This window comes from Trachypithecus francoisi, unplaced genomic scaffold, assembly GCF_009764315.1.
Source record: "Trachypithecus francoisi isolate TF-2019V2 unplaced genomic scaffold, Tfra_2.0 Contig01440, whole genome shotgun sequence".
Classification (NCBI taxonomy): Eukaryota; Metazoa; Chordata; class Mammalia; order Primates; family Cercopithecidae; genus Trachypithecus; species Trachypithecus francoisi.
This window is the reverse complement of record NW_022681431.1, coordinates 9,773,128-9,799,143: the sequence shown is the minus strand read 5'-3', so window position 1 is coordinate 9,799,143 and position 26,016 is coordinate 9,773,128. Positions and strand designations below refer to the sequence as shown.

The window sequence follows — 26,016 nt, the reverse complement described above, 5'->3', positions numbered from 1 at the left end:
CAGCACCCATCAAGTCATCATTTATATCATGTATAACTCCCAATGCAATCCCTCCCCCCTCCCCCCTCCCCATGATAGGCCCCAGTGTGTGATGTTCCCCTTCCCGAGTCCAAGTGATCTCATTGTTCAGTTCCCACCTATGAGTGAGAACATGCGGTGTTTGGTTTTCTCTTCTTGTGATAGTTTGCTAAGAATGATGGTTTCCAGCTGCATCCATGTCCCTACAAAGGACACAAACTCATCCTTTTTTATGGCTGCATAGTATTCCATGGTGTATATGTGCCACATTTTCTTAATCGAGTCTGTCACAGATGGACATCTGGGTTGATTCCAAGTCTTTGCTATTGTGAATAGTGCCGCAATAAACATACGTGTGCATGTGTCTTTGTAGTAGAATAATTTATAACCCTTTGGGTATATACCCAGTAGTGGGATGGCTGGGTCATATGGTACATCTAGTTCTAGATCCTTGAGGAATTGCCATACTGTTTTCCATAATGGTTGAACTAGTTTACAATTCCACCAACAGTGTAGAAGTGTTCCTATTTCTCCACATCCTCTCCAACACCTGTTGTTTCCTGACTTTTTAATGATTGCCATTCTAACTGGTGTGAGATGGTATCTCATTGTGGTTTTGATTTGCATTTCTCTGATGGCCAGTGATGATGAGCATTTTTTCATGTGTCTGCTGGCTGTATGAATGTCTTCTTTTGAGAAATGTCTGTTCATATCCTTTGCCCACTTTTTGATGGGGTTGTTTTTTTCTTGTATATTTGTTTGAGTTCTTTGTAGATTCTGGATATTAGCCCTTTGTCAGATGAGTAGATTGCAAACATTTTCTCCCATTCTATAGGTTGCCTGTTCACTCTGGTGGTAGTTTCTTTTGCTGTGCAGAATCTCTTTAGTTTAATTAGATCCCATTTGTCAATTTTGGCTTTTGCTGCCATTGCTTTTGGTGTTTTAGACGTGAAGTCCTTGCCCATTCCTATGTCCTGAATGGTACTACCTAGATTTTCTTCTAGGGTTTTTATAGTATTAGGTCTAACATTTAAGTCTCTAATCCACCTTGAATTAATCTTCGTATAAGGAGTAAGGAAAGGATCCAGTTTCAGCTTTCTACTTACGGCTAGCCAATTTTCCCAGCACCATTTATTAAATAGGGAATCCTTTCCCCATTGCTTGTTTCTCTCAGGTTTGTCAAAGACCAGATGGCTGTAGATGTGTGCTATTATTTCTGAGGACTCTGTTATGTTCCATTGGTCTATATCTCTGTTTTGGTACCAGTACCATGCTGTTTTGGTTACTGTAGCCTTGTAGTATAGTTTGAAGTCAGGTAGCGTGATGCCTCCAGCTTTGTCCTTTTGACTTAGGATTGTCTTGGCAATGCGGGCTCTTTTTTGGTTCCATATGAACTTTAAAGCAGTTTTTTCCAATTCTGTGAAGAAACTCATTGGTAGCTTGATGGGGATGGCATTGAATCTATAAATAACCTTGGGCAGTATGGCCATTTTCACGATATTGATTCTTCCTATCCATGAGCATGGTATGTTCTTCCATTGTTTGTGTCCTCTTTTATTTCACTGAGCAGTGGTTTGTAGTTCTCCTTGAAGAGGTCCTTTACATCACTTTTAAGTTGGATTCCTAGGTATTTTATTCTCTTTGAAGCTATTGTGAATGGAAGTTCATTCCTGATTTGGCTCTCTGTTTGTCTGTTACTGGTGTATAAGAATGCTTGTGATTTTTGCACATTAATTTTGTATCCTGAGACTTTGCTGAAGTTGCTTATCAGCTTAAGGAGATTTTGGGCTGAGACAATGGGGTTTTCTAAATACACAATCATGTCATCTGCAAACAGGGACAGTTTGACTTCTTCTTTTCCTAACTGAATACCCTTTATTTCTTTCTCTTGCCTGATTGCCCTAGCCAGAACTTCCAACACTATGTTGAATAGGAGTGGTGAGAGAGGGCATCCCTGTCTTGTGCCAGTTTTCAAAGGGAATTTTTCCAGTTTTTGCCCATTCAGTATATTAGCTGTGGGTTTGTCATAAATAGCTCTTATTATTTTGAGGTACGTTCCATCAATACCGAATTTACTGAGCGTTTTTAGCATGAAGGGCTGTTGAATTTTGTCAAAAGCCTTTTCTGCATCTATTGAGATAATCATGTGGTTCTTGTCTTTGGTTCTGTTTATATGCTGGATTACGTTTATTGATTTGCGAATGTTGAACCAGCCTTGCATCCCAGGGATGAAGCCCACTTGATCATGGTGGATAAGCTTTTTGATGTGCTGCTGAATCCGGTTTGCCAGTATTTTACTGAGGATTTTTGCATCGATGTTCATCCGGGATATTGGTCTAAAATTCTCTTTTTTTGTTGTGTCTCTGCCAGGCTTTGGTATCAAGATGATGTTGGCCTCATAAAATGAGTTAGGGAGGATTCCCTCTTTTTCTATTGATTGGAATAGTTTCAGAAGGAATGGTACCAGCTCCTCCTTGTACCTCTGGTAGAATTCAGCTGTGAATCCATCTGGTCCTGGACTTTTTTTGGTGGGTAGGCTATTAATTATTGCCTCAATTTCAGAGCCTACTATTGGTCTATTCAGGGATTCAACTTCTTCCTGGTTTAGTCTTGGGAGAGTGTAAGTGTCCAGGAAATTATCCATTTCTTCTAGATTTTCTAGTTGATTTGCGTAGAGGTGTTTATAGTATTCTCTGATGGTAGTTTGTATTTCTGTGGGGTCGGTGGTGATATCCCCTTTATCATTTTTTATTGCGTCTATTTGATTCCTCTCTCTTTTCTTCTTTAGTAGTCTTGCTAGCGGTCTGTCAATTTTGTTGATCTTTTCAAAAAACCAACTCCTGGATTCATTGATTTTTTGGAGGGTTTTTTGTGTCTCTATCTCCTTCAGCTCTGCTCTGGTTTTAGTTATTTCTTGCCTTCTGCTAGCTTTTGAATGTGTTTGTTCTTGCCTCTCTAGTTCTTTTAATTGTGATGTTAGAGTGTCAATTTTAGATTCAGGAGCAGGTTGTTCAGTTTCCATGTAGTTCAGCGGTTTTGATTGAGTTTCTTAGTCCTGAGTTCTAGTTTGATTGCACTGTGGTCTGAGAGACAGTTTGTTATAATTTCTGTTCTTTTACATTTGCTGAAAAGTGCTTTACTTCCAATTATGTGGTCAATTTTGGAATAAGTGCGATGTGGTGCTCAGAAGAATGTATATTCTGTTGATTTGGGGTGGAGAGTTCTATAGATGTCTATTAGGTCCGCTTGCTGCAGAGATGAGTTCAATTCCTGGATATCCTTGTTAACTTTCTGTCTCGTTGATCTGTCTAATGTTGACAGTGGAGTGTTGACGTCTCCCATTATTATTGTATGGGAGTCTAAGTCTCTTTGTAAGTCTCTAAGGACTTGCTTTATGAATCTGGGTGCTCCTGTATTGGGTGCATATATATTTAGGATAGTTAGCTCTTCTGTTGAATTGATCTCTTTACCATTATGTAATGGCCTTCTTTGTCTCTTTTGATCTTTGATGGTTTAAAGTCTGTTTTATCAGAGACTAGGATTGCAACCCCTGCTTTTTTTTGTTCTCCATTTGCTTGGTAGATCTTCCTCCATCCCTTTATTTTGAGCCTATGTATGTCTCTGCATGTGAGATGGGTCTCCTGAATACAGCAGACTGATGGGTCTTGACTCTTTATCCAGTTTGCCAGTCTGTGTCTTTTAATTGGAGCATTTAGTCCATTTACATTTAAGGTTAATATTGTTATGTGTGAACTTGATCCTGCCATTATATTAACTGGTTATTTTGCTTGTTAGTTGATGCAGTTTCTTCCTAGCCTCGATGGTCTTTACATTTTGGCACGTTTTTGCAATGGCTGGTACCGGTTGTTCCTTTCCATGTTTAGGGCTTCCTTCAGGGTCTCTTGTAAGGCAGGCCTGGTGGTGACAAAATCTCTAAGCATTTGCTTATCTGTAAAGGATTTTATTTCTCCTTCACTTATGAAACTTAGTTTGGCTGGATATGAAATTCTGAGTTGAAAATTCTTTTCTTTAAGAACGTTGAATATTGGCCCCCACTCTCTTCTGGCTTGTAGAGTTTCTGCCGAGAGATCTGCTGCTAGTCTGATGGGCTTCCCTTTGTGGGTAACCCGACCTTTCTCTCTGGCTGCCCTTAAGATTTTTTCCTTCATTTCAACTTTGGTGAATCTGGCAATTATGTGTCTTGGAGTTGCTCTTCTGGAGGAGTATCTTTGTGGTGTTCTCTGTATTTCCTGAATTTGAATGTTGGCCTGCCCTACTAGGTTGGGGAAGTTCTCCTGGATGATATCCTGAAGAGTGTTTTCCAACTTGGTTCCATTTTCCCCCTCACTTTCAGGCACCCCAATCAGATGTAGATTTGGCCTTTTTACATAATCCCATACTTCTTGCAGGCTTTGTTCATTTCTTTTTCTTCTTTTTTCTTTTGGTTTTCTCTTCTCGTTCATTTCATTCATTTGATCCTCAATCGCTGATACTCTTTCTTCCAGTTGATCGAGTCGGTTACTGAAGCTTGTGCATTTGTCACATATTCTCGTGTCATGGTTTTCATCTCTGTCATTTCGTTTATGACCTTCTCTGCATTAACTAGTCTAGCTGTCAATTCTTCCACTCTTTTTTCAAGATTTTTAGTTTCTTTGCGCTGGGTACGTAATTCCTCCTTTAGCTCTGAGAAGTTTGATGGACTGAAGCCTTCTTCTCTCATCTCGTCAAAGTCATTCTCTGACCAGCTTTGATCCGTTGCTGGCGATGGGCTGCGCTCCTTTGCAGGGGCAGATGCGCTCTTATTTTTTGAATTTCCAGCTTTTCTGCCCTGCTTTTTCCCCATCTTTGTGGTTTTATCTGTCTCTGGTCTTTGATGATGGTGACGTACTGATGGGGTTTTGGTATAGGTGTCCTTCATGTTTGATAGTTTTCCTTCTGATAGTCAGGACCCTCAGCTGTAGGTCTGCTGGAGATTGCTTGAGGTCCACTCCAGACCCTGTTTGCCTGGGTATCAGCAGCAGAGGTTGCAGAAGATAGAATATTGCTGAACAGCAAGTGTACCTGTCTGATTCTTACTTTGGAAGCTTCCTCTCAGGGGTGTACTCGACCCTGTGAGGTGTGGGGTGTCAGACTGCCCCTAGTCGGGGATGTCTCCCAGTTAGGCTACTCAGGGGTCAGGGACCCACTTGAGCAGGCAGTCTGTCCCTTCTCAGATCTCAACCTCCGTGTTGGGAGATCCATTGCTCTCTTCAAAGCTGTCAGACAGAGATGTTTGCATCTGCAGAGGTTCTGCTGCCTTTTTGTTGTTGTTTTTTTTTTAGCTGTGCCCTGTCCCCAGAGGTGGAGTCTACAGAGACAGGCAGGTTTCCTTGAGCTCCTGTGAGCTCCACCCAGTTTGAGCTTCCCAGCGGCTTTGTTTACCTACTTAAGCCTCAGCAATGGCAGGCGCCCCTCCCCCAGCCTCGCTGCTGCCTTGCGGTTAGATCGCAGACTGCTGTGTTAGCAATGAGGGAGGCTCCGTGGGCGTGGGACCCTCCCGGCCAGGTGTGGGTTATAATATCCTGGTGTGCCCGTTTGCTTAAAGCGCAATATTGGGGTGGGAGTTACCCAATTTTCCAGGTGTTGTGTGTCTCAGTTTCCCTGGCTAGGAAAAGGGATTCCCTTCCACCTTGCGCTTCCCAGGTGAGGCGATGCCTCGCCCTGCTTCAGCTCTCGCTGGTCGGGCTGCAGCAGCTGACCAGCACCGATTGTCCGGCACTCCCTAGTAAGATGACCCCAGTACCTCAGTTGAAAATGCAGAAATCACTGGTCTTCTGTGTCGCTCGCGCTGGGAGTTGGAGACTGGAGCTGTTCCTATTCGGCCATCTTGCTCCGCCCCCCGCCAGGATGGTCTTGATCTCCTGACCTTGTGATCCACCCACCTCGGCTTCCCAAAGTGCCGGGATTACAGGCACGAGCCACTGTGCCTGGATTTTTTTTTTTTTTTTTTTTTTTTTAAGACAGAGTCTCACTTTGTCACCCAGGCTGGAGTGCAATGGCACCATCTTGGTTCACTGCAACTTCTGCCTCCCGGGTTCCCAGGTTCAAGTGATTCTCGTGCCTCAGCCTCCCAAGTAGCTGGAATTAGAGGCATGTGCCACCCCGCCTGGCTAATTTTTGTATTTTTAACAGAGACAGGGTTTCACCATGTTGGCCAGGATGGTCTTGAACTGCTGACCTCAAGTGATCCGCCTGCCTCGGCCTCCCAAAATGCCAGGATTACAGAGGTGAGCCACCGCGTCCGGCCAAAACAAAATAAATTTCTTTTTTTTTATTTTTTGAGACAGAGTCTCACTCTATCGCCCAGGCTGGAGTGCAGTGGCGGGACCTCAGCTCACTGCAAGCTCCGCCTCCCGGGTTTACGCCATTCTCCTGCCTCAGCCTCCCGAGTAGCTGGGACTACAGGCGCCCGCCACCTCGCCTAGCTAGTTTTTTGTATTTTTTAGTAGAGACAGGGTTTCACCGTGTTAGCCAGAATGTTCTCGATCTCCTGACCTCGTGATCCACCCGTCTCGGCCTCCCAAAGTGCTGGGATTACAGGCTTGAGCCACCACGCCCGGCCAACAAAATAAATTTCAATAAATCGAAAGACATGCCATATTTTTCAAAAGGAAGACTAAATGAACATTCTCCCTAGTCAGTGCTCACCAAAATGCTAAACGACTTTTTTCTTATTTTCACTAAATTATTCAAAGGATCAAATGAAAGAGTATGTGGGTGACATTCACCATGAAAATTCTGAAAATAAAATTCTGACAAATATCGAAAACCAAAAAAAGTACAGTATTTTAGACAGAATCACATTAGTTTGGACCAATACATCAAACTGAAAGTTTAGAAATAAATCCAGGTATTTTAGCATGCAAGGTAGTGATTTGAATCTGTGGGAAAAAAGAATGTTTTTCAATAAACTGTATAATAGTACACAGACAACCATCATAATCCCAACCTCCTATCAAGAAAAACCCATAGGGTTTGAAACATCGAAAATAGGCCTGGGGTGGTGGTTCATGCCTATAATCCCAGCACTTTGGGAAGCTGAGGCAGGTGGATCACCTGAGGTCAGGAGTTCAAGACCAGCCTGGCCAACATGGCAAAACCCTCTACTAAAAATGCAAAAATTAGCCAGGTGTGGGGGCAAGTGCCTGTAATCCCAGCTACTCAGAAAGCCTGAGGCAGGAGAATCGCCTGAACCCAGGAGGTGGAGGTTGCAGTGAGCCAAGATCATGCCACTGTACTCCAGCCTGGGTGACAGGAGTGAAATTCCATCTCAAAAAAAAAAAAAAAAAAAATAACTAGTTCCATTTTTTTTGAAGACAGGGTGTCACTTGCCTAGGCTGGAGTACAGTAGTACTATCATAGCACACTGCAGCCTTGAACTCCTGGTCTCAAGCAATCCTCCCACCTTGGCCTCCCAAAGTGCTGGGATTACAGGCATGAACCAGACCACCTCTGGCCAAGTAGACCTTTCAAGGCAGAAAAGCAAAGGCATTCACTGAAAGTACATGCAAGAAAAATAAACATATAAAAGCAAAGGCAGAAACCACAAAAAAAGCAATAGTGGATTTGAAGACACATACTTTTATTTAATAAACATTCTTGAATATTTACTATATACAATTAAATAAAACTTACAGGAGGCTACTGGCTTGGACTGGGCTCCTGCACTAGGCCCAACAGAGCAAACCAAAATGGGGTTACTCATGCTGAAGTTCCATGCCACCAAATAGAAACTAAGATCTTTATCTGACTTTCTGAGAAATCAGGAGAGAGACATAATAGCCAAATCCCCAAACAGGCCAGTTTTAGTACAATGAAGATATCTCCACTGCTTTAACCTTTACAAGGAAAATAACAAACGACCAATCTGCTTTTTGTTCTCTGTTTCTGATTCCCTCACCCTTTTTTGTCTATAAAGCCAACCTCTGTCGCTCAGCTCATCAGAACCCTCAAGGTGTTACCCAATTCATGAACTCCCAATAAAAGCCAACAATTGTGTCTTTTGACAGTGCTAAGCCCTATATTAAGTCTAAGTGTACATGGTGAGCAAAGAAGACATGGCCTCTGCCAGAGGAGCTGACAGTTTAGGAGAGACAGGATAATTACAAAAAAGTTCAAGACATCTTCAGCTTCTCTTTCTCTTACCCCACATGCAGTCAGGAAATTCACTTAAGTGCTACTTTCAAAATGCAGATGTCCAGAAAATGACTCCTTACCACCTCCATCGCTACCATCCTCATGGCTCCACCGGATTACCACAGCCTCCTGACTGGTGTTCCCACTTCCAACCTCAGTCTGCCAAGTCTATTCTCCACACAGCAACAACAGGGATCCTTTCACAATCCAACTCGGGTCTTGCCACTCAAAGTCCTGTATTTCACTCAAAGTGAAGGTTAAAACCCTCACAAAAGCCCTACAAAGCCCTGTGTAATCAGCTCCTCCAACTGCTCTGCCCCTCCACCACTCTCCTTGCTCACGTGGCTCTAGCCACCCTGCATGTGCCTGCACCAGGCCTGTTTCTGTCTTAAGGTCTGTGCCTCAGCTGTCCACCTGCCAAAAGCTTCTTCTCCCATGTATTCACCTGGAAAACCCCTTACTCTTTCAAGTGTTTGCTCAAATGAGCTTGACCACTCTACTTAAAACTGCAATTCTCTGCCCTCTTCCCCACTACTTCTGATTGCCCGAACTGTGTGCTCTACTTTTTCTTTTTTCCATGGCTCTTATCGCTTTGAATACATTATACAATTTATTTATTATATTTATTATTCACTGTTCATCTCCCCTGGTGACAACACAGGCTCTGTGAGGGTAGGGTTCTTTGTTTTGCTATCTAATAGGTCCTAAGACTCTGGTTCATAACTGGAGCTCAGTAAGTACACACTGAAGCAATGAATGAAACGGTCAGAGGAGCAAACACAAGCCTGATAACACCCAGTGGTTGTACACAGCTGGTGGGAAAAGAAACTGAAACAATCTTCTACAGGGCAATTTGTCAAGATATAGTTAACTATCGTATTATATGGGATATATATTAAAAGGCTTTAGAATGTTCAGCCCTTCCATTAAGTAATTCTACTTTTGAGTACGTGGCCTAAAAAAAATCAGATGTACAGAGACTTATGTGTAAGATGAGATTTCAGGCAGCCACTAAAAATTACACACGTCTGGCTGGGCACGGTGGCTCACACCTGTAATCTCTGCACTTTGGGAGGCTGAGGTGGGCAGATTGCCTGAGCTCAGGAGTTCAAGACCAGTCTGGGAAACATGGCGAAACTCTGTCTCTACTAAAACACAAAAAATTAGCCAGACATGGCGGCATGCACCTGTAGTCCCAGCTCTTCGGGAAACAGTTCTCTTGCCTCAGTTCTCTGAGGCAAGAGAACTGTTTCAACCCAGGAGGCAGAGGTTGCAGTGAGATGAGATCGTGCTACTCCACTCCTGCCTGAGCAAGAGAGAGAGAGACACTGTTTCAAAAAAAAAAAAAAAAGAAAGAAAGAAAGAAAAAGAAAAAAAAAAATTAGCCAGGCATGGTGGCCTGTAATTCCAGCTACTCGGGAGGCTGAGGCAGGAGAACCACTTGAACCCGAGAGGCAGAGGGTGCAGTGAGCCGAGATCACACCACTGTACTCCAGCCTGGGTGATAGAGTGAGACTCTGTCTCAATTTAAAAAAAAATTATACACATCTGTATTTACTACAGTAACACATACATTGTATATTATTATATGCAAACTCAGCACATGCATATATCAAACCAAGTTCTCCTAACCACAAATTTAAATAAAACTCCTTCTCAAAGCATAGCAGATGTCTATTCAGATGCTTATCTCAGTATGACTAGGGACAAGGGCACATATATTCAGTGCAGTTATTCTACAACAAAAAATCTAAACAGGGCTGGGTGCCATGGCTCACGCCTATAATCCCAACACTTTGAAAGGCTGAGGTAGGAGGGTCCCTTGAAGCCAGGAGTTCAAGACCAGCCTAGGAAACATAGCAAGACCCTGTCTCTACAAAAAAAAAAAAATTAAAAATTAGCTGGACATGGTAGCACACCTGTAGTCCTGACTACTCGGAAGGCTGAGGTGGTAGGATCACTTGAACCCAGGAGTTCAGAGTTACAGTGAGCTATGATCAAACCACTGTATACCAGCCAGGGTGACAAAACAAGACCCTGTCTCTGGTGGAAAAAACAAACAAAGAGAACAATGTCTAATGTGTATTATTACCAGCTGTTACTGAACTTTTCAGAAAATCATCAGCAAGTGAAAGATAGATCCCACTATTCACTCACATGACATCCAGCACAGAGTCATTTCGAATGACCTTATGGCAGACATCAGCTAGTAGGAAGAGCCCTCCGTCTGTCCTTCGGATGCTAGCTGCGTAGCCCGGCCAGATCTGCAATCTGGAGAGAGAGGTGGTCTTAACTGTAGGATTTTCAAAGAACACATATACTTCCATGCCCCCATGTGAACAATACTTTGAGGTCATACTGCCCTTTCCTAATAGTAATGAGAAAGCCTCAGGAAACTAAGTTAACTGGTATCATTGCAAACTCACTGAAAAACCAAACTAAGGAAGAGATTTAGTTGATAAATTGTATTCACTACCATAAACTGCTGCTGAGATTATGGTACTAAATACAATGGTTGTAACGGAAAATTTCTTTCCAGAATAGTGAGGAAGGGGAAAAAAGTACCAACCTGTGTTGCTGTAGTACCATAGCACTTGTAGGGTCATAAAAGTTTCTCCCCACAAGCTTCATATCTAAAAGTTTCATTACCCTGAAATAAAAAGCAAGTATGAGTTTTCTAACAGAAGAGTAATAAAATTACGTTCCATTATTCTTAGCTACATTTGCCTTTGGAAGTCTGAATGGTTAGAAATGTTTGTGCTCTTTGTAGAAGACAGCTTTTATATTGAGAACAATCTTGCTAAAAGAAAACCAAAAACTGCCAAAGCATTTGACTGAAAAAGCATAGCAAAACGACAGCAGTCTTTTCCACTTACTAGCTGACCAAACACTGAGTTGATTTCCCAGGTTTGATGTACATTACTTTTCACCATTAACTATGAAGAATGCAAGAGAGCCCATTGCTAAGTTTGTGAATAACAGTGTGGGAAAGGCAGTTACGTTTTTTCCTGGCAGTTCAGCTTACTAGGTAGAAATTAGGTTCTGTGGGCCAGGTGCGGTGGCTTACGCCTGTAATCCCAGCACTTTGGGAGGCTGAGGCCTCCCAAATCACAAGGTCAGGAGATCAAGACCCTCCTGGCCAACATAATGAAACATCATCTCTATTAAAAACATAAAAATTAGCCAGGCGTGGTGCCACATCCCTGTAATCCCAGCTACTCAGGAGACTGAGGCAGGAGAATCACTTGAACCAGGGAGTCGGAGGTTGCAGTGAGCCAATATTACACCACTGCACCACAGCCTGGCGACAGAACGAGACTCTGTCTCAAAATAAAAATAAAAAAAAGAAATTAGGTTCTGTGTTTCATTAAATAAGAGGTAGTTTGAGAATAGCGGCTGTATGAAAATCAGGATGTTTCAAAAGAAGTTAAACAACTATAAGCTATCTGTAATCCAAAAATTCAAGAGACTGAAAAAAAAATCCTTCCAGCAAATATTTTTACACACAACCTCTTTAAATAGCCCCCTTGTTACCGTCACCATTAAATATGCGCTATAAACAGCTGCTTTCAAAGTTCCTGAACACACCCAGAGGAACCCATTCTCCTATCCATCTACCTCCAAACCTAATTTCATATATTCAAATCTGGTCTACCACTTGTGAGATAATTTTTGAGTAAGCCCCAATACCATCCATTTATTCATTAAATGCTTCCAAACCCATCTAGAATACACTGTCACATATTTCCATCCAAGAATCTTGAAGAACATTATTGCAAATACAAGACTGAAGTTAAAGGACAACAGAACTTCAGCTGTTTCCTTACCGACGGAAAACAACATTGTAGAAGGGAATGCACAGGTCAGAGCAGGGCTCCAGGATCTTTGTCATCTGAATCTTAATGCTGATTTCAGCACTGTCTGTTTTCCTTTGACTTTTTAACTCAAGAACCTAACAAATAAATACACACAGGTAAAACAAAATGACAAAACTAAGAACTAATGACCAAGTCCTAATCTAATTCAACTGTGTTCTTAAGAACACTAAAATATCTTAAAACATTTTTCTCCTTTTCCCCTCACTTTGTTGTCCACACTGGCAAAAGCACAGCATGATGACCATGGTTCAGAAAAATGATGTGGTAAGAGAATTCCAACCAAGTTTACATTTGCAATTTTTTTTTGTTTTGTTTTGTTTTGGAGACCATGTCTCGCTCTGTCACCCAGGCTGGAGTGCAGTGGCACGACCTCTGTTCACTGCAAGCTTCACCTCCCGGGTTCATGCCATTCTCCTGCCTCAGCCTCCCAAGTAGCTGGGACTACAGCCACCACACCCAGCTAATTTTTTGTATTTTTAGTAGAGACGGGGTTTCACCGTGTTAGCCAGGATGGTCTCGATCTCCTTCCTTCGTGATCCACCCGCCTCAGCCTCCCAAAGTGCTAAGATTACAGGTGTGAGCCACTGCACCTGGCCTACATTTGCAATTTTAAGTTACTCTTTTATCACTGAGGTCACAGACTTCCAACCATTCCTCATGTGAGAAGGTGCTTCTTAAGGAATTCACACCTAAAATGTGCTGTTATGTCCTGCAAAAATGTCTTCCCATCTATGAACAGAAAAATACAACTCAAACGCACAGGAATTCTATGGCTTCCTACTCGTCAAACACCAGTGCTGGGCCAGGTGAAGTGACTCACACCTGTAATCCCAGGGCTTTGGGAGTTCAAGACCAGCCTGGGCAATACAGACCCAATCTCTTAAAAGCAAAACCAAACAAAAAACACTAGAGCACTCTTAGGGTTCATCTGAAAGCCCATTTCCTGTTTGGTCTCACTTGTTGAAGCTTAACAGGCAGATAGAGAATAGATCCATCAAATGCAGTGACATTGCCGGTGACAGCTTGATGGTCCTTCAACATGCCGAACCTCATGCTTTTGCACTCCACATTGGGGCTGGAAAATAATGAACAGGATTTTCCTTCAACTTGACTCATACAGCAATCTTTACCACAGCTGTGCAACAGGTGCTAGTTACCCAGTAACTGCTGCTCCATCTAGAGGCCATATTAAAAATTATCTCTCTGACTAGAACTTTGACTCAAGAATACCTGCTTGCAGCTGAAACATCAGAAAATATAGGTTAAAAAAAAATAAAAACCACCCCTAAATTCTACCACCAAAGGACACCTGCCTTAGCATGTCAGTGTATATTCTTTCATATATACATATTTGTTTTTGAGATAGAGTCTCGCTCTGCCGCCCAGGCTGGAATGCAGTGGCGCGATCTTGCCTCACTGCAACCTCCACCTCCCAGGTTCAAGCGATTCTCCCATTGTTTCCTTAACATTTGTCAATCCATTTTCAGAGGAAGGGTTCTCCCCACCTCCCTTTTTTTCTTTTTTTTTTTTGAGATAGGGTCTTGCTCTGTCACCCAGGCTGAAGTACAGTGGCATGATCATGGCTCACTGCAGTCTCAAACTCCTGGGCTCAAGTGATCCTTCTGCCTCAGGCCCCCAAGTAACTGGGACTCTAAGTGTACCACTATACCTGGCTAACTTAAAAAACTTTTTTTTTTTTTTGCCCTGGCACAGTGGCTCATGCCTGTAATCCCAGCACTTTGGGAGGCCGAGGTGGGTGGATCACTTGAGACCAGGAGTTCAAGATCACTCTGGCCATCATGGTGAAACCCTGTTCTACTAAAAATACAAAAAAATCAATGGGGTGTGGTGGCATGTGGTTGTAATCCCACCTACTCGGAGGCTGAGGCATGAGAATCGCTTCAGTCTGGGTGAGACTGTGCCACTGCACTCCGGCCTGGGCAACAAAGTGAGACTGTCTCAAAAAAATAAATAAAATAAAATTTTTTGTTGTTGTTACCTAGGATAGTCTTGAACTCCTAGCCTCAAGCAACTGTCCCTCCTTGGCCTCCCTAAGTGCTGGGATTACAGACATGAGCCACTGCATGCAGCCCTCTCCCCTCTTTAATGCTCACCTCTTTGCTGTACGTTTCACAACAAGCCTGTTTCCTAGGATCCAATTTTCCCCGCTTTTCTGGCTACTTCCCTCTACCTGTTGTATGTGCTCAGCTCTGCTTTCTTACCTCATAGAAACTATTAAAGCAAAAAAAAAAAGAAACTATTAAAGCAATCCTGTTGCCTTCTATAATTATTCCATTTTATCGTTCCTCTTACAAACTTTTTAAATGACTGGCCAAATCACTGGCTACTTCTTATGGCCTATACCCTCCTTGGTGCTTTTTATCTTTCCTTTTTTTTTCTCTCTACAACTCTAACAAAACTACTAGAGGATCACAACACCCTCAACAAGCAAATCCAGTTGCTTTTTTTCCTGTGGCCAAAGTCAACCACCTTCTCATTATCTTCATTCAAATGAGTCCTTCCTTTGCTCTTTATAACATACCTTCAGAATATTTTCTCCCTAACTGTTCCTTTCTTCTCTCTTTCACTTTAGTTCTTCCTCTTGTGTCATCAACTAGCAGCTGTCCTTCATAAATTCAGCCTTCCTAGTATAGCTACCTTTAGAAACAGTATGGAAGTTTCTGGCCAAGCATGGTGGTTCATGCTGGTAATCCCAGCACTTTGGAGGCCAAGGCAGGTGGATTACTTGAGGTCAGGAGTTTGAGACCAGCCTGGTCAACATGGCAAAACCCTGACTCTACCAAAAAACAAATACAAAAATTAGCCAGGCATGGGGGCGCTCGCCTGTAATCCCAGCTACTAGGAGGATGAGGCAAGAGAATTGCTTAAACCTGGGAGGCAGAGGTTGCAGTGAGCTGAGATTGCACCACTGCACTCCAGCCTGGGTGACAGATTCAGACCCTGTCTCAAAACAAAAAAAAAAAAAAGAAAAAAGAAAAGAAATAGTATGAAAGTTCCTTTAAAAAGCTAAAAATAGTACTACATATGATTCAACAATCCCACTTCTGGGTATTTATCCAAAGGAATTAAAATCAGTGTGTCAAAGAGATATATGTGCACTCCCATGTTCACTGTAGCACTATTCACAACAGGCAAGACATAGAATCAATCTAAGTGTCCACCAATGGATGAATGGATAAAGTGGTATACATACACAATGGAATACTATATAGCCTTTAAAAAGAAGTACATCCTGTCATTTGTGACAATATGAAAGGATCTGGAGAGTATTATGCTAAGTGAAATAAGATAGGCACAGAAAGACAAATACCATCTGATCCATATATGGAATCCAAAAAGTTGAACTCATTGTGAACAGAGAGTAGGAACATGGCTACCAGAGGCTGGGGGGTGAGGGGTACGGGGAAATGGCAGAAGTTGGTTAAAAGGTACAAAGTTTCAGACAGACAGGTGGAGTAAGTTTTAGTGATCTACGGTAACCATAGTTAACAATAGCGTGCATTTCAAAATTCCTAAAACAGATTCTAAATGTTTTCACCACAAAAAACAGTAAGTAGGTAAGGTGACAGATATGTCAATTAGCCTGACTTAATCTATTATGTATACATTATCAAAACATCGTATTGTACTCATACATATACACAACTATTTTTCAATTAAAAAAACTGAGACTTCTACATCATCTAATTTTCTTCACAGGTATTTCAAAACACTTATTTTCACAATTCCAGCTAAGAACTTCCAGCTAATGACTCCTCTAAAATATTAAAAGAGAACACAAACTAATATAAACTTTTTAAATAGTAATAAATCCTAAAATTATTGATATAAAACTGAAGTTATCTTTCTTCATTTTTCTCACCCCTAAATTTAACCCTAGACTGTCACTAGAGAGATGTCAGATGTTGGTATGATGGCTCATGCAGGGAAGGATCCAGGTTTCATGGGGCATGGATTTCACACCACTAGTGGGGGAGGGGAGGGTTATTTAAGAAACAGAATACAAAATTACACATATGAAATAAGTTAAAAGATCATGGAAGACACCTAATGCAAGTTTTAAAAGGCCTTGAACTTAAGCTTCATTAATTTCACATGAACTTCTAGCCTCATGTATAAATCTATACTCTATGAAGTTAAAATAGGGATTGGTAATATAGCTAAATACATACACAAAGTTTAAGATTAACCTTAAACTTCCTATAAGGATCTGAGTAAATGCATTATCTCATTGAGAGGTCCACCAGGAACTGTATAGGACAACATTCAGTTATTCCAGGGAAACTATTTCTTTACTGCCCTCTAAGAAGTGAACAATACAAAGGAAAGCTGTGAATACCTGAAAGTCACATGATATTGATAAACTGCTTCATTATGACATTGTATTTTGATGAGGTTCAGTCCCAAAGACTGAGGTGTTCCTTTTGATCCCTGCTTCACAATAAGCTTTCTAGAAAATAAAAACAAAAAGCAACTGCACGTATCAAAAACAAAAAAAATAACTAACCAACCCACACAACCAACAACAAAAAGATTAGGGGAAGTAATATTTTTTCACATTTTGCTACAGATACACAAATCAAGAATCAACACTTACAAAAGCATGCTCTGAAGGCTAATCATTAGCAAGACCTAATTAGATAAGCAAGGTCACCCTACCTTTCCTAGTAACATTACCAAATAAACTAGGCCCATTAACTAAGAACACAAGGATGAGTTCTATGGAGAAAGATGAAGTGTCACCATATTCTTCCTCAATTATTTCCTTATCTTCAATAAGACAAAGAACTGTCTCAATTGGGAAGGAAATGAAAGGCCGTGAGTCCACCCTTTTGTTGCATGCTATACGTCCACTGTCAACCACATTTAACTTCCACAATTGTCCCATCTTGGCTGGATGTGGTGGCTCACACCTGTAATCCCAGCACTTTGGGAGGCCAAGGCGGCTGGATCACAAGGTCAGGAGTTCACGACCAGCCTGGCCAACATGGTGAGACCCCATCTCTACTAAAAATACAAAAAAATTAGGCGGGGGTGATGGCAGGCGCCTGTAATCCCAACTACTCAGGAGGCTGAGGCAGGGAATTGCTTGAACCCACAAAGCAGAGGTTACAGTGAGCCTAGACTGTGCCACTGCACTGCAGCCTGGGTGACAGCGTGAGACTCCGTCTCAAAAAGAAAAAAAAAAATTGTCCCATCTCTTTGTCAATCTCCTACTGGCAAAAAACAAAACACCCTGCAGTACTTATTATCCAGGGAGGATCCAACAAAAACAGATTTTACACTACTACACACCAGCCAAAATGCAGAGTTTTCACGATCATTACTAAGTAGAGAAGGCAGTGCTCCTGACTTACTTTTCCTTGTGTTCCACAGTCAGGACCAGAGGGTGATCTGGAGAGTGCTGGGGGGACTGGGGCAGAGCTGGTAGTGATGACAGCTGCGGGGGATCCCGGAATGGTGCGCTGAAGGCACAGGGAGGCTTGTCCACTCCTCTGCCAATACCACCTGCTGCTCTTCCCAGTGGTAATAAAGAAGCATCTGAACTCCCTCTTCCAAGCATCCTGAAATGTGGAGAGAGAGGAAAATCGGGGCTTTTTATAATAGCTATGTCCCATCCAGATTATTCCCCCAACTCCACATCCTCTTCCTGGAGGAATCAGCTAAAGTGATTCAAGTTTGAAATTCTCTCAAACCACATATGCCAAGGCAGGCACAGTGGCTCACGCCTGTAATCCTAGCACTTTGGGAAGCCGAGGTGGGGAGACTGCTTGAGACCAGGAGTTCAAGACCAGCCTAAACAATACAGTGAAACCCCAAACTATAAAATATACAAAAATTATCCAGGTATGGTGGCTCATGACTGTGGTCCCAGCTACTTGGGTGGCTGAGGTGGGAGGATCGCTTCAGCCTGACAGGTCGAGGCTGCAGTAAGCTGAGATCATACTACTGCACTAAAGCCTGGGCGACAGAGACAGACCCAAATTAAAAACAAACAAACAAAAAAACACAACATATGCCACCATGACTCATTCACCAACCACTATTGACTGTCAGAGCCATCTTCCATAGCAGAATAGAGGAGAAAGTTTGACTCAACGTAATTAAAGAATCACCACAGCTGAGTGCAGTGGCTCACGCCTGTAATCCCAGCACTTTGGGAAGCCAAGGTGGGAGGATTGCCCGACATCAGGAGTTTGGGACCAACCTGGCTAATATGGTGAAACCTCGTCTCTACTAAAAATACAAAAATTAGCTGAGTATGAGGCAGAGGTTGCAGTGAGCTGAGATCGTGGCACTGCACTCCCGCCTGGCAACAGTATGAGACTGTCTCCAAAAAAAAAAAAAAAAAAAATTAGCCAGGCATGGTGGCACACACCTGTAGTCCCAGCTACTCGGCAGGATGAGGCAGGAGAATCGCTTGAACCTGGGAGGCGGAGGTTGCAGTGAACCAAGATTGCCCCACTGCATTCCAGCCTGGACAACACACCGAGACTCCGTCTCAAAAAAAAAAAAAAAAAAAGTCCAGGCACAGTGGCTCATGCCTGTAATCCCAGTACTTTGGGAGGCCAAGGCAGGCGGATCACTTGAGGTCAGGAGTTCAAGACCAGCTTGACCAACATGATGAAACCCCATCTCTACTAAAAATACAAAAAATTAGCTGGGTGTGGTGACATATGCGTGTAGTCCCAGCTGCTTGGGAGGCTGAGGCAGGAGCATTGCTTGAACCTAGGAGGCGGAGGTTGCAGTGAGCCAAGATCAAGGCACTGCACTCCAGCCTGAGCGACACAGCAAGACTCCATCTCCAAAAAAAAAAAAAAATCACCACAATCAGGTAATTTTTTAAGAGGACAAATGAACTTCTGAACAGCCCAAGGAGAACTACTTCTTACCCTTTTCCAATGTCTAGCTGTATTAACAGCTGCTGACTACTCTTGGGAAATGCACATTCTTTAATATAAAACCAGACATTGATTGTTTATGAGATGACACAACCCTTTTTAGAGTTGCTCTCTGAACTTACAGAGATATTCCATCTGAGTTTGATAGTTACCTGAGAGGGTGACTTTACCCACCTATTCCAACCAACGGAGGCCTCTGCCATCTTGCTGTCCCCAGCTGCCAACACTTTTGGATCCCAAAAAGTGGGAGAGAGTTCCTCCTTGTCCTTGCGTACCAGATTAGCAGACAAGCCTCGACCTAAAATGCCTCTACCTGAAAGACAGAACCGAACGAACCCCAGCAACGACTATGAGTTAAACGTGTTTTAAAGTATAGTTCTGTTTTTTTTTTTAAGCACAGTTATGTTTCTGAAGATAAACCATTTGGATTTTAGAAGAAACCAATCATATATATCACTGAATTTCTCAAGTTAGTTTTCCACATACCTGATGGAGGCATTTCCCGTTTCAGAGGCGTCTTAGAAACTGTTTCAATGCCCAGGCCTCTGAACATGGAGACCAAACCCACAGACTCCTGTGGAAAGTCAAAGAATAAAGTTCCAAGAGGTAGTTTAAAACCCCAGAAACAAGAGCTTTCTTAGTCTTGTTATATAAGAAAAATCATCTTCAAATTCTATAAATGTTTTAAAAATAAAGAGAAACATATTTTATAAACTTTAAAAAATACTTGTAACTATGTGATATTAGGTCTTAAAGCACAGTTACACTTATGGCCCATGATTTGATATGCAGTATAACAAAATGCAACAGAACAGAGTTAACTTTTCCATTTTGATTTGATGAACAGCATAACAAAATGCAACAGGACAGAATTAACTTTTCCATTTTTCTATTTCCTGCATATTCAAGGCAAGAGAGAACAAGTGTACTGGTTAATAAATTTCAAAAAAGCTGGATCATTTATGAGTATCAGAGGTTTGGGTAACCTGCTACTGTTTTCCTATGGCAGTCTTGAATGTCTACTACTGTTATACCAGTTGGATCTGACATGAATAAAAGCTATGTATCGACTCAAGCAATTCATTTGAGTCAACATGTAAGATTACTGTCATAAACTTTTCTCCTTACAAAAATATTACATTTGACAATGTAAACTCTACTTAAAATAATCCTAACTTTATTATTAGGTTCTTCCTACATTTGCTAACTCTCTCTGACATATTAATTATAGACAAATATTATTCTTGAAATTACTTTATAATTAAAAATTGAAGAATATACACATGTTAAGTGTTCACACAGCAGCAGCAATAACTGAAGCTCCTGTTTTTCTTTAAGATCTGTTCACTGGGCAATGAGCCTTCCAAAATGAACAAATGTTAAGTATTATTACCTCTGAGGCAGGAACTGCTGCTACTATCATAAAGTCAAAACCAGGGTGAAAATCTAAATATTCAGAAAAGAACAAGAGGTTGTATCTTTAGCCCTAACAATTACAGATGGAGGGATGGAGGGATGATTGGAAGCTAGAGGACCTATGGTACTTACCAAGTCCATCTAGCATTCATTACGCAGTACTTTTTCATACCTCTAGAAACTCTAGATTTGAAACATCTGCCCAAATGTATCTATTTGTTAAAGAAAACAAAAAAAGACAACCTTGTTTCTGTTTAGGGTTTCCCAGTTTTGCAAGCACTTTGTTGTTGTTGTTGTTGTTGTTTGAAATGGAGTCTTGCTCTGTCGCCTAGGCTGCAGAACAGTGGCAAGATCTCAGCTCACTGCAACCTCCACCTCCAGGGTTCAAGCAATTATCCTGCCTTAGCTTCCTGAGTAGCTGGGATTACAGGCGCACACCACCACACCTGGCTAATTTCTGTATTTTTAGTAGAGACGGGGTTTCACCATGTTGGCCAGGCTGGTCTTGAACTCCTGACCTCAGATGATCCACGTGCCTCGGCCTCCCAAAATGCTGGGATTACAGGCGTGAGCCACCGTGCCCAGCCCTGCAAGCACTTTGTAATCCATTACTTCCTCTGACGGCAGACAGGTAAGCTATATGCCTCTCCTACACATCCTGAAGTGGTCTTACCCTTTGTGCTGGCCCCCTCTGTGTGCTTGGCTCCTCTGGCTTTCCAAATACATGGCCTCTGCCTGCAGGTACTCCCCTGCCCAGAGCTGGGTCCAAAGGTTTAGAAGCTTGTAGCCAACAGCCTGGCATCCGTACAGCCTGGTACTGGGATGGGTGGACAGGAGACTGGCCCCTGAATGATGGTCGGAAAGGATCCATGGAAAGGCTGTAGAGAACACGTGTGTTGATCCTGTTCTGGTTAATTACCTGCCAGCATTTTCAAAAGATTAAGGTTCCCAACTGTTTTCCTTTTCCTTCAAGACACACTCACAAAGCATTAAAATAATATTTTGAGTCAGTCCAGTAACATGCCCAGCCTTCTACAACATATTCACTTCAAAGGCTTCTATCTGACCTGTAATATTCTTTTTTTTTTTTTTTTTTGAGAAGGAGTCTCGCTCTGTCGCCCAAACTGGAGTGCAGTGGCCGGATCTCAGCTCACTGCAAGCTCCGCCTTTCGGGTTCACGCCCTTCTCCTGTCTCAGCCTCCCGAGTAGCTGGGACTATAGGCGCCCGCCACCTTGCCCGGCCAGTTTTTTGTATTTTTTAGTAGAGACGGGGTTTCACGGGGTTAGCCAGGATGGTCTCGATCTCCTGACCTTGTGATCCGCCCGTCTCGGCCTCCTAAAGTGCTAGGATTACAGGCTTGAGCCACCGCGGCCGGCTGATCTGTAATATTCTAAAAACCCTTCATTAACAATCCCTTAGAGCAGTGGTCCCCAACCTTTTTGGCACCAGAGACTGGTTTCCTGGAAGATAATTTTTCCTTGGACCCAGGGGTAGGGGGATGGTTTCAGAGTGACTCAAATGCACTACATTTATTGTGCACTTTATTTCTATTATTACATTGTGATAATGAAATATAATAATTATACAACTCACCACAATGTAGGATCAGTGGGAGCCCTGATCTTGTTTTCCTGCAACTAGATGGTCCCATCTGTGGGTGATGGGAGACAGTGACAGATCATCAGGCATTAGACTCTCATAAGGAGCATGCAACCTAGATCCCTTGAATGTGAAGTTCACAAGAGGGTTTGCACAATGAGAATCTAATGCCACCAGTGATCCAACAGGAGGCAGAGCTCAGGTGATACTACGAGCCATGGGGAGCGGCTGTCAATACAGATGAAGCTTTGCTCATTCGCCAACCTCTCATCACCTCGTGCTGTGCAGCCCAGTTCCTAACAGGCCCCCACCAGTCTGTGGCCTGGGGGTTGGGAACCCCTGCCTTACAGGCTCACATCCTCCTTGAACTTATATTTTCTACCCAAATAGCCTCTCACAAAACGCAGTCCTATAAGTTAACTAGCTGTTGCATAAGGAAGCAGTTTTTTGGGAGGGTCTCCCTCTGTTGCCCAGGCTGCAGTGCAGTGGCATGATCACGGCTCAATGCAGCCTCAACCTCCTGGGCTCAAGTGACCCTTACATCTCAATCTCCTGAGTAGCTGGGACTACAGGCATGCACCACAACACCCAGCTAATTTGTATATTTTTTGTAGAGACAGGGTCTTACCATGTTGCCAAGTCTGGTCTCAAACACCTGGGCTCAAGCAATCTGCTGCCTCAGCACCCCAAAGTGTTGGGATAACAGGCGTGAGCCACCGCACCTGGCTAAGGCAGTTTTTACGTATGGTGATGACTTTGGTTTATAAACAATTTCTTTTTTTTTTTTTTTTTTTTTTGAGACACAGTTTCACTCTTGTTGTCCAGGCTGGAGTGCAATGGCACAATCTCAGCTCAATGCAACCTCTGCCTCCTGGGTTCAAGTAATTCTCCTGCCTCAGCCTCCCGTGTAGCTCGGATTACAGGCATGCGGCACCACGTTCGGCTAATTTTGTATTTTAGCAGAGACGGGGTTTCTCTATGTTGGTCAGGCTGGTCTCAAACTCCCGACCTCAGGTGATCAGCTTACCTGGGCCTCCCAAAGTGCTGAGATTACAGGCGTGAGTTACTGCGCCTAGCCTATAAACAATTGCAGTTAACATAGCCATATCATAAAATTATTGTCAATAAATATTTATGGGTTTTTGCTTTGTTTTTAGCCTTTCTTTCCTACATAAGAGTCCTAACTTTTTTCCAGTCTATGATTGCACTAACCTCTTTTCCTTGATCTGTTTAGTTGCTTCTCCGAATCGCTATCCAATTCTTTTTTTACAAAATTCTTCCTTCAGGCTGAGTACAGTGGTTCATGCCTGTAATCTCAGCACTCTGGGAGGCCTAGGTGGGATGACCACTTGAGGCCAGGAGTTTGAGGCCAGCGCCTTAGGAACACAGTGAGACCCTGTCTCTATAAAAAATTTAAAAATAGAAAAAAAATTTTTTTTAAACTCTCTCCTTTCAGACTCCACCAGAAGTCTCCAGAGGACGCAGTCTTTCTGCTTCGAGCCCACAATACTTGCTCAGTCTCACAGGTTGCATTTAACACCCTTCTCTCCCCTAGGTTACCAGGGGTGAGGCTCTCCCTGGCTTCCCCACCAAATCTAAAGCCCATCAGGTCTCTGCAAAATCACTTCATAACCTGTAGGTTGGGCGTGGTGGCCCATGCCTGTAATTCCAGCGCTTTGGGAGGCGGGTGGATCACTCGAGGTCAAGAGTTCAAGACCAGCATGGCCAACATGGTGAAACCCTGTCTTTACTAAAAATACAAAAATTAGGCAGGTGTGGTGGTGCATGCCTGTAATCCCCCCTACTCAGGAGTATGAGGCACCAAATCGCTTGAACTCAGCAGGCGGAGGTTGCAGTGAGTCAAGATGGTGGCACTCCAGCCTAGGTGACAGAGAAAGATTCTGTTTCAAAAAAAAAAATCACTTTATAACCTACAGATTTCAAGACACCCTCTTTAAGGGGCTCCTTTCATTGTCCTGACTTGTCCCTGATTCCTGAAAAATATTTCTTAACGGAAAAGACTTTTTTTTTTAAGACAGGGTCTTGCTCTGTCATCCACGTTGAGTGAAGTGGTGGGATCTTACCTCACTGCAGTCTCAACCTCCTGTGCTCAAGCAGTCCTCTTGTCTCAGCCTCCCAAGTAGCTAGGACTTCAGGTACCTGCCACCATACCCAGGTAATTTTTTTTTTTTTTTTTTTTTTTTTTGAGGCAGAGTCTTGCTCTGTCGCCCAGGCTGGAGTGCAGTGGCCTGATCTCAGCTCACTGCAAGCTCCACCTCCCGGGTTTACGCCATTCTCCTGCCTCAGCCTCCCTAGTAGCTGGGACTACAGGTGCCTGCCACCTCGCCCAGCTAGTTTTTTTGTATTTTTTAGTAGAGACGGGGTTTCACCGTGTTAGCCAGGATGGTCTCGATCTCCTGACCTCGTGATCCGCCCATCTCGGCCTCCCAAAGTGCTGGGATTACAGGCTTGAGCCACCGCGCCCGGCCCATACCCAGTTAATTTTTTAAAAATTTTGTAGAGACGGGATCTTACCATGTTGCCCAGGCTGGTCTCAAACTGCTGACCTCAAGTGATCCTCCTACCTCAGCCTCCCCAAATGCTGGAAGAAGCCTCTTCTTAACTTTCAAAAAGCTGTCTTGGCCAGGCATGGTGGCTCACGCCTGTAATACCAGCACTTTGGGAGGCCAAGGCAGGCAGATCACAAGGTCAGGGGTTTGAGACCAGGCTGACCAAAATGGTGAAACCCCATCTCCACTAAAAATACAAAAATTAGCCAGGCATGGTGGCGTGCACCTGTAATCCCAGCTACTCGGGAGGCAGAGGCAGGAGAATCGCTTGAACCCAGGAGGCAGAGGTGGTAGTGAGCAGAGATCACGCCACTGCACTCCAGCCTGGGCAACAGAGTGAGACTCCGTCTCAAAACAAACAAACAAAAATAAAATTAAAAAGCTGTCTTAAGTATTAGCTACAGACAAATCATACATTTAAAGAAAAGATTAACACACAATTCCTACGTCCACATCATAGTGCAGACAGTTCAAGAACCTGAAAAATTTATTGAACTAAACTATCCTCTTTCACACTCTAAATGCAAGATATGACTCCCTTTCTTGAAGGCTATATTTAACTGCTAACACCCCTTTTCGGTGAGCCAGGACTCTGCTCTCACCTCCCCACCACCACCCAAAGAATACCAAGCAATCAGTATGCTAACAGCTACATATTCAGAAGCGCTGGACAGCCTCCCTTAAGGGACATCTGGAATCTTCCTCATTGTCCAGGCTTCCCTCAACCCCCAGCATCACTTCTATAGATTCAGGTACCTCCCTCACAGGGCCCTTTCCAACAGTGTGGGTTTCCCCTGGGATCAGGTAGCAGATACTTGGCTGACCAAAGGTTCAATGGTAAAGGAACCCAGGATGGGCTGGGCCTGTCTCCCTCGCATCCCTGAGTGCGCGCTCCGTGCAGAGGCCTCACGACTCGGGCCTAACCAGAAGCAAGGCCCCCGAAGGCGAGACCCACCCCCTTTCCACCCCGAGAAAAGCACCTTTTCCCAAAGCCACAGCCCTGCCGGGGGTTCGATCTCCTCTTTCAGGCCAAATAAGAGGTCCACTTGGGCCTCCCCTGCCGCCCCCACCTGAGCACTTTCTCTGGGGCCTCAGCGCCGGGCCTCGAATAACGACTTCCCGTCCGCGACCGACCCGCAACCCTCAGCACCTCCCCGAAGGGGGAGGGGAGAGGCCCGGGAGGCCGGCTCACCCCCGTGCTTGAGCAAAAGCCCACCCTGCCCGCCCCGGTGTGTCCTTGGCCTGCCTGACCTGCCTGGCCTGCCGCAACCGGGGCCAGTCCTCTCACCTGGGCGCGAGTCCTCCTCCTACTCGCCCGCCTCCACGGGCCTCAGGAGAAGATGGCGTTCAACCCACGCCCCAGGGCCCACATGCTCCAGGGCCAATTTCCGCTCTTCGAGGCCGCCGGGGCTGAGCCCATTGGCCACACGACCTGT

At 43.6% G+C, this 26,016-nt stretch overlaps 1 protein-coding gene across 3 annotated transcripts in view; it reads right to left on the bottom strand.

Annotated features, from left to right (window-relative positions):
- PIWIL2 (piwi like RNA-mediated gene silencing 2) overlaps window positions 1-26,010 on the bottom strand; it is a 95,993-nt gene extending 69,983 nt beyond the window's left edge. The window contains exons 1-10 of one of the 3 annotated variants that reach the window (XM_033227892.1): window positions 25,869-26,010; window positions 21,084-21,329; window positions 19,481-19,568; window positions 19,169-19,307; window positions 17,450-17,656; window positions 16,432-16,542; window positions 13,029-13,146; window positions 12,021-12,145; window positions 10,763-10,843; window positions 10,351-10,464 (exon numbers count right to left, since the gene is read on the bottom strand). In XM_033227892.1, coding sequence (XP_033083783.1) covers window positions 10,351-10,464; window positions 10,763-10,843; window positions 12,021-12,145; window positions 13,029-13,146; window positions 16,432-16,542; window positions 17,450-17,656; window positions 19,169-19,307; window positions 19,481-19,568; window positions 21,084-21,281 — 1,181 coding nt within the window. In that variant the 5' untranslated portion in view covers window positions 21,282-21,329; window positions 25,869-26,010. Of the gene's footprint in view, window positions 1-10,350; window positions 10,465-10,762; window positions 10,844-12,020; window positions 12,146-13,028; window positions 13,147-16,431; window positions 16,543-17,449; window positions 17,657-19,168; window positions 19,308-19,480; window positions 19,569-21,083; window positions 21,330-23,222; window positions 23,498-25,868 lie in introns of those variants that run through there. The other 2 variants (XM_033227910.1, XM_033227902.1) reach the window with 2 other exon arrangements.
- Window positions 26,011-26,016: the final 6 nt, after the last annotated feature.